Genomic DNA, 9102 nt, shown 5'->3' on the forward strand with positions numbered 1-9102 from the left:
TATTTTCTGTATCACTCACCTGTAATTTTGCCAATTCAAAGGAAAACATTTTCAGGTCCGGATTACAATTGCCTGTTCCATCAATGCTCACCAAAACACGAGCTAATGTATCTTTTTAGAATGCATGGTAAGATACCTGTCCTGTGCAAATATCAGGTCTTAAAACTGTTTTTTCTTTTAGTGAGAAGCTGTGATGGCAGAGGCACAAGCAAGTTTTCACATTACAAGTTACGAGCCGTCATGAAATTTTTGTTTCTCCAGGGAAAGTCAGCAAAGGACAGACACACTGAGAAGTCACAAACACTGGGGGAGAAGTGTCCTTCCTACAGCACTGTCAAAACCTGGATATCTCGTGTCAAGACTGGGTATTTCACCGTTGAAGATGAGCACCGCAGTGGGCGACCCCCAACCTCAACTGACCCGGCAACCTGCGATGCTGTCCATGAGCTGATTATTGAGGACCGGTGAATATCTGCAAAAAAGATACCCCAGATACCTGACATCTCACGGGAGCGTGTTGGGTTTGCTATTATCACTATCCTGGACATGCGCAAGCTTTTAGCGAAGTGGGTGCCGAAATGTTTGAAGCAGTCTCAGGGGGGAATATGTTGAATAAATGTGTTATTACATAACTCAGGCTCTCTTCTTTCTGGGCAAAGCCAGGAACTTCTCAGCCCCCCATCGTATTCTCCCAATTTTTGGAAATGTTGGCAACTGTAATTTGTGGAAGCTGTGTTCTTTTTTCCTAATTCTGTCCTGCCCAGATATGGTAAGACATGGCATGAAAATACCAGAACATGGCTGCCATTAGGGGGGGTATGGGGTACTTCTGTACAGGGCCCATAAATAGGTTGACTTTTGCAATGTTGGAACTTTTAGACATGGGGAAGGGGCCCAGGAAGTTTACCCAGTATAGGGCCCAGAAATGCCAGAAAATCATGAAATAAATAATAACATTAACAACTAGAAATAATTGCTTAGTACAAGGGTATGATATTGACCTTTAGAGTGGAACTAAAGCCTCAGGACTCACCTATCCCCATTTCATCACAGGGAGCTGCCATCTTCCTTCTTTTCTACTTCTCAGAGACGATCTTTGGCTATCTCGATTGTCCATTCCGTGTGCAGCTCAGGTTTTGTCGTTGGAAACGCAGAGCAATCAGGCAGGTAAGACAGATTAATGGTTAATGGACATTGCTTGTCCCATTCTGCAATACCGACCCGCCAGATCAAGCATTGTAAGAGTTTACCATCTTTACCGTTATCGTTATTTTTTAATGTATCAAATGTGAGGTCTTCAGCCCTATTGAGGTCTTGATTATGTACGGATCTGTCACAGCATTACAATAATTCCACATTCTCTGCCTCATTCCGATTTATATAAATGACTTAAGAACAAACCATGGAGTGCAGCTCTAAGATATTAAGCCGGTCGTCTGAATATCTCTTTATGAACTTCATTGTAAAAAGCTTATAGAGGAGATGCAGTGAAGCGGAAACCACACTGTTCTCTTGCAGTGGAGCATGCTGGATTTAAAGAATTTGTCTGAGCTATGTAAACATGTTTACATCTCCTAAGCTCTTCTGTCAGTAACAAAGGGCAACCTTTCAAGGGAAGGGATAGAGAATTTGTATATTTTCACTTTTTTCATTTGTTTGGTGATGGGATTACAAAAATATGTTTACAGTCTTATCCTGGAAAATATGATTTATTGATGAAGTGCAAATTGAATTTAGATTTTTTGCTTGAAGGTAAAGCTTTGGGCATATTTTAAAGGCTATTCTTATCTGCTTTGCTAAATAAGCCATGATGTAACACAGCACAATAGCTAAAGCTTTAATTTACACACACACAAAAATAGGTCAGAGCAATAACTCGTTCTAATTTCTCCCTCTCTCTGTCTGTTGTGGTCAGATAGATCCACCTGAAAATTGGATTCAATACAGAGGATTTGAGGATTTAAACATAGAAATTGTTATAATCATAGAAAATCTATAATCAAAATAATGGCAACATTCTATATACCACAAGAATTATATTTTCCATTATTGCACACTTTACAAGGAAAGGATAGACTATCACGTGTGATCCAGAAAACCTGGAATAGGCAAATGTTTTCAATCCTTGACCAGATCCATTCCAGGTTTGCTGGATCACCCAGGTTTATCCATGATAGTCTATCTTCTCCAGCCTTGGAGAGCTTTGTTTAATCAGGCCCTTTGAATATATTTGTGTTTCTAGATGCAATGGGCCTGATTTAATAAAGCTCTCCAAGGCTGGAGAGGATACGCTTTCATCAGTGAAGCTGTGAAGTGATCCAGGAAACCTGGACCTGGTCCAGGATTGAAAACATTTGCTAACAAATAGCAAATTACTTTTAAGAAATCCAATTTACGTTTGCTGGATCACCTAGATTCACTGATGAAAGTGTATCCTCTCCAGCTTTGGAGAGCTTTTATAAATTAGGGCCAATAGGTGAGGTGAAAATATTTTTAATAGATTAAATGTTAAAAAAACTTTAAATATGGTGCCAGTTAGGGCATTCTCAATCAATATTTCAATCATTGCACTGAAATGCCAGACCTTGTTCAGTAGATGTGCAGCAGGGAGAGTTTCCTAGTAGCCTCCAGTCAATGGGAGCATTTCTAGAAGTTTACACTAACAAAAAATCTGTGCAGAATAAAAAGTGAAGAGCTCTCTCTTTGGCTGGCAGATAGGTATAGAGCGCTCATGGCTGCATATGAGCTATCCTGCTCAATGAGTGCATGGTGGTCTACAGGTAAATCACCAATATTAAAGAGATATTAATTGTTTGCATTGTTTGTTCAACCATTGACCAGTGTATGGTCACCTTTATAGTGGCTTTTTTCTATGAGAGAAAGAGAAAATTTTCTGTTGCATCTCCAAGACTAGAATTTAGGAAGAATCTCAAAAATGAGAGCGGGTATCATTAAATAAAATAACAGGGGGTTTAACCTTCCCCTATTCTTTTTGCTTTACATATACTTTAAGCATTTAAACTTTAACAAAAAAAATAAATGTTGAAATGACTGAAAATGCATTAGTTTAATTTTCCGGGGCTTTGAAATAAGTTTTTTTTTATTGACAAACCAAACCAAACCAAGCATTTAACAATCAAAATGTGTCCTCCTACATGCGTTAGACAATGGAGACCCCTTGGCTCATCCTTCAAACTCAACCAGAAAAGAGAACAGTCATTCTCTGTTGGGATGTCTTACACGATGTGTTTGTAGAACCCCCCAGTGAGTCACTGACTTTGTTTGATATACGGTAAATTAAACAAGGTCTAGAGAATTCCTTCCCAAACCTTTTTTATTTAGCACTTGGCATGGAAACATTTCACGATTCTTTGTTCTCCCCCCATTGAAAACAGAGACGAAATTCTCCTCGAAACAGAGATGTTGAAATCTCCCTCCTTATGTTTTCATTTATATGGAAGTCAACGGAGAGAGCTGGAGATATACCTATTCTTGGCTTCTGTTTTTGTTTTTGTAAGTAAATTATCTATCCCCACAAAAATGCAGGAAGTGCGCTTGAAACCCAATAGCTCTCAAACATCTTGAGTATAGCTGAACCTTGGAGAGTAATGAAAAAAAAAAGTTTTACCAACCTCAGTCTGAAAGAGAAGATTGACTATAGAATGAAACGCATTCCTTCCCCTGGCTACCATAATTAGGCTAAAACTTGGATTTACATTTGAGGGAGTCACTAACACTTAACCTTATTCTTCTCTCTTCTATCAAAGTGACAGCATGGGGGAACTCAGGACACTCTTAATGAAGGACTGAAAAGCTGACATGAAATTTACAAACCAGCATGGTTGTTTGTACAGTATATAAATGAAGAAATGCAGAGGAACTAGAAAAAAAGACTTTAATTTAAGGTAAGTTGCTGAACAATTTAAGCTTGTAAAGGGGAGGGTATTGGGTGGTCTCTACGAAATTTGAAGCTAATGAAATCTGAGGAATGTTGCACATTACATTCTCCTGCCTGTAGCTCTGTAGAGGTCACACTTGCTTGGATAGACTGAGCGCTCTGAACAGATGATAAGTCATTAATTGGAGGTAACAGCATAGAACACTAGACCCTGCAAGCCTTCCCAAGGTATTCCACCCATAAAAGGGGTCTCTTTACAGATCTATTCTAGCTTAAATAAAATGCTTTAGTCCAAGACACTAAAGGAGAAGAGACAATTGCAAACACATGCTTAGTAGCCTTTTATGTAGAGACTTTACAGAGCTTCTTTTTTGTTTGCAAGGAAGAATGCAGTTTATGTCACAGACTACAGAGATGTGAACTTGCTTGTAGTTTAGCTCTCCAGAGATCCCAGCACAGCTGCTTGAAGAAGTTGCAAGCATATTACCATGCATTAGATTGTAGAGCCATTATGGCATATTGGCTAATAGATAACAGTTAAGGCAATTCATTTCTATTCTTTTTTTGGTTTGCAGGTAACAATGATGAGTTGGAGGTCTTCTGGAAGGCTGAGCTGTCTTCTCTTTCTACTTATTTGTAATGGAGTCTCTGCAGAGAGATGCACAGGAGGTTCATCCTGTACCAGCAGCTCCACAGACAATGACCAACAAAAGCCATGTGTGGGCACCAGATGCCCAGTTAAAGCCAGCAGGGCATCCCGCTCATACCAGCATATAGCAAGCAGCGATGGCTTTTTACAGCCTGGAAGAACTAGTCAGCAGCCATCAGCATCCTCAAGAGATGAAGTTTTGGGTACCACAGACACCTGGGGAGGAGCTCCAAACTTAAGCAACAATAATGCCACCAGGGACTGCAAAGGCATTGAATGTAAATTGCCCCTGAGGATACGAATGAAGTCTCGAGGTAGAGTTTTGTGCACTGGGGAAGGATGCCCACCTGCAGAGGGGCAGCAGGGTATTGTACGATTGTCAGACAGGGCAGCACACTTCATTGGGGAAGTACCAGAATTCCAATACTCCAATGCAGAACTGGGAGGAGCTCCACTGGGGGTTCAGCTCACCTGTGATATCAAGCCAGGTAAGTGCCTAATGTTCTAATGATGCATAATTCTTGGGAATTAAACCTGAAACAGAAATTGTATTATAAAGATAAATGTTTTAAATATAATTACTTTACAAATTTAAAGGATCAAAGTTAAACACAACTTAAATTCTTTACTGAATGTTATCATTCTCTGCTAAATCTGCTTTAGACAGATGCTTAGTATTGTCCCCAATAGTATACACAGGAGATCTGTGTGCAAATATAGTGTAAGGTAATGAAAAGAAAAATGTGTTTCTAACTATGAGGCAATTTAGCAATATCTTATTTTGGTTACAAATAGTTTAAAAGCCACACATTTCAAAGGAGCAATCTTTGGTTCTGTATTAATAATATTATTATATAATTATTATTATTAGAGTGACAGCATATTTCACAGCATTGTATAATAGTAAGTTCAGATCTTGTGGCAAGGCAGCTCATTTACCTAAATGGTCTGCCCAATGCATAGCTCAGTAAGAAAAGTATTGCATGACCTTTTTTTGTCTACAATTACAATGCTATACACAGTAGTGCATTGTCACATGCTGGAATGCATTATAATGCAGTTTCATCACACCTCTGGCAAAAATTATAAACTTCGGACAAATCAGTGGACCCTCCTGTACAATCCCTGGTGTTTTTATGCTATTGCTAATAACAAACTGTTAATGATTCCAGTATAACTATTTACATCTTCTTAGTAGTATGGCTAAAGTGTGCCTGAAGACATTTGAAAAAGAAGAAACAATGATGCAACATGCTTCCACCATGAGATTTTTCTGTGAGGTCAAAGTCAGGATGACAAAGATTTTCACAGACAAATGCCCCCGGACAGCATTGATGGGTGGCAATACTATGCTGTATTGCTGACTTGCCGCAACACGTAGAACTAATTATTATCTCTCAGTGGCCGATTACAAACCCTGTAGATAATGTGTTAGGATTAGGGTGTGAGCCTGGTAAATCCAACAATCATTAATACCCATGTTGATCGATATTGAGATATGCCAGGGTTAAAAGCATGATGAATTACCCTGATTAATGTAAATGTTGCAGTAGTTAATCAGAAATGAATAACCTTAAAACAAAGGTGGTGTAGTCTAGTGTATCTAAGGAACTTAATTGCCTAAACACACTAAGTGTTGAGAGAAACATGGAAGCTGTTGTTGCTAAACTATCAATATGAAAATGCTTGTTGCCTGGCCATCTTGATGAGCTAATAGCTTAAGAACTTTAGCTGGTGAACCATAACAAAAACACAGATCAGAAGTTGAACATTATGGCATGCCTTCCTACTAGCACCCTCCTTCATTGCTGAATAGTATGGACCCCCTGTCGCTGTTCTTTCCCCCACCTTTGTGCTTCACTGCTTCTTCAGGGTATAGTGTTGCTCCTCCATTGTCGTTAGGTGGCCACTAATTATGTAACTTCTGTTATATTGTGCCCAGCTCCATTCACAACTTGCTTCTTGATGCCAGGAGTTCATGGCCATGCACATAAACCACAAGCAGTGTGCACAAAATTGAAGTTTACTAGGAGCAAGGGAAATACATGATTTTCTAAAACCTAACATGAGCTACGCTATGGCCATTGGCTATGTTATGCGATAGTTTGATAGCGCTTGACACTGCAAAGGTTGTAAAGTCATAGAGCAATGCATTATGGGATAGAATTTGGGGTGTTTAAGGAGGCTTCAAGAATCTTTAGATTTAGGAAACATTTTGTTAACATTTGCTTGCTAAGGCTATGACTGTTGTAAGTGATCTCTAGTGACCGTTTCCAGGGACAGATAAATAAGAAGTGCCGTTTTGTTCTATGGAGAGAGGACCAGAATCAGTACCCCACTGTGCCCTTTTCCAAAAAAATGCAGCGCAGTCATCAACCATGGCAGTTTGATGAAAGATGTTGGGGGACTACTGTACTCAAATCAGATTCTTGCATGGGTGGATCATGTCTAAGGTGTGTACATACCCTAAAAGTATCAAGAACTATAACAAAAAAGACATTGCTAGGGTAANTACACTTATCTCTTCCTTTTTTGATATGGTATTTGGAAAAACTGTTCCTGGATCATAGCAATACTAAATGCTCCTGGTTCACCCACTTTCTGACCTCTGTGGACACTTATGTAGGAAACAGGGGAATTCACTCACTTTGTAGAGATTTCTTCCCCCTTCCTGTTGTGTCCCTGGGACAGAAAGTCAAGGGAAACAAGACACCGGCAGCATAAAACTAACTGACAGGGGTTGTAACTCTTCACTACTCAGAAATGTAGTAAACAGGTTTTGGCTATTGCTGTGAATGTGAAGGTTTATTATCCTGCACAGGACGGGTTTGCATGCTCCCTAGGTAACCTACGATACCCTCCAGCATAACATAGCCATAGTGTCTAAATTAGTTCAATCATGTCACAGAGATCTGAGAACCCTTGTGATATCCTCAGTTACAAAACTGTCAGTTAATCAGGTAGTGATTGAAGCTGATTTCAGAAAAGCAAACTGGATGACACATCCCAAGAGAGGAAATGATTAGACCTTTCAGCCCTGCTAATATAATCTGAAAACATTTGGGAGGTTATACAAGAATGGTTTATTGGAAGCACTTGCTCCAGCAGATGGGACAAGTGGGAGATTTTTCAGCAATCACTTTGAAAAAGGTTGATTTTATAAAATGATTTGCAGGATTCTCAAACCTGATTTTTAATCATAAAGGTTTAGAATTGTAATGATATCTTGACCCAGGGGTAGTTGGCTCCACATTGCAGAAAATTACACAAGCTGGAATTGTGGATTGTTTCAGTTATCCTACATCCAGTTTTCAAAAACTTTTAAAAATGATCTCCGGTTCATGAATGAGGCGGTTTTACTAACACTGCTACAATTATCAAACAGCGATCATCATGATGACTACTTTACAGATCACCAAATCAGTAGAGTTTGTTTCAAAAACTCTGATCACCACTTCTCCTGCAAACTTTAATAAATGGGCAGCATATGCCACCTTCAAAAAAGAAAATTAGTTACCCTATTTTAGTAAATTCTATAGATTCTCTGCATTCAGAAAATAAAAATTATTATAGGAAGTTATATGTATTAATAAAAGCCATAAATGCACAATTAAGCATGTGTGTAAATATTGTAAAAAAAGTAATTGTCCAGAAGCAAAAGGGTAAACTTCTTGTTAAGTTTATTTAAATCTTTGTCCCAGTGTAGAGATTTCCCTTCACTTCCTGTCGTTTATGCATTACAGGAAGTAAAAGGAAATCTCCTAAAACTGAGGGAAAACTCCTCTTAGACAATTTTCCCTATGTAAAGATTTCCCTTCTATTGTTCGAGTGACAATTTTAAAATTTGGAGCTTTATTTTCCTTTTTGTACTAGTTACCGGGATAAATAAGGAAGGGTGATTCTTCTAAACAGATACATAGACCACGCTGAACACCAGCCAGGGTTCTTACTCCCTTAATATCATTATTATTAATAATAATAAATTGGATTTATATAGCGCCAACATATTACGCAGCGTTGTACATTAAATACAATTCATTACAATTCTATCCAGGACACAAAAAAATAAATATGACTGCTTCCATTGTGTAATAGTTGTACAGGGCTTAGTCCAGAATTTCAGCCCCTGTGCCTAAAAATGGGGTGCACAGAAAACGTTTCGTGGCCATTGATTATATTAGCAGAGCCCTTCTGTGCTTCTTATGCAAAATATTCAACTGCAATTGCTAAAAGTGTCCAAGTTCACTACACCTAATATATTTGTTTGTCCAAAGGTATCCCTGCACAAATTTAGCTGCGGTAAACTAAAATCTGATTGGTTGATAGGAATTACTGCAGATTGCTCCTTTCATTGCCCTATCTGGTAAAAAAAATGGAAATGACATTTAAACTTGTAACTGTACCCAGAATAAAAGCATGACATTTCCCATTTGCACAGTTTATTCTGCACAGCTTTTGATTCTATTTCAGGAGATAAGGCTGCTTAGTAAAGGATTTCAGTGTTTATTTTGTCTGGTTCCTCTCTCTTGCAGCTACTTCTTTATGAGATTGTATT

General features: G+C 38.6%; 1 protein-coding gene across 1 annotated transcript in view; it reads left to right on the top strand.

Annotated features, from left to right (window-relative positions):
* The first annotated feature begins 4479 nt into the window (after positions 1-4479).
* Positions 4480-9102, top strand: part of LOC140332113 (uncharacterized) — a 15563-nt gene continuing 10940 nt past the window's right edge. The window contains exon 1 of the mRNA XM_072413408.1: positions 4480-5035. Coding sequence (XP_072269509.1) covers positions 4480-5035 — 556 coding nt within the window. The remainder of the gene's footprint in view (positions 5036-9102) is intronic.

This window comes from Pyxicephalus adspersus, chromosome 5 (assembly GCF_032062135.1).
Source record: "Pyxicephalus adspersus chromosome 5, UCB_Pads_2.0, whole genome shotgun sequence".
NCBI classification, from domain to species: domain Eukaryota; kingdom Metazoa; phylum Chordata; class Amphibia; order Anura; family Pyxicephalidae; genus Pyxicephalus; species Pyxicephalus adspersus.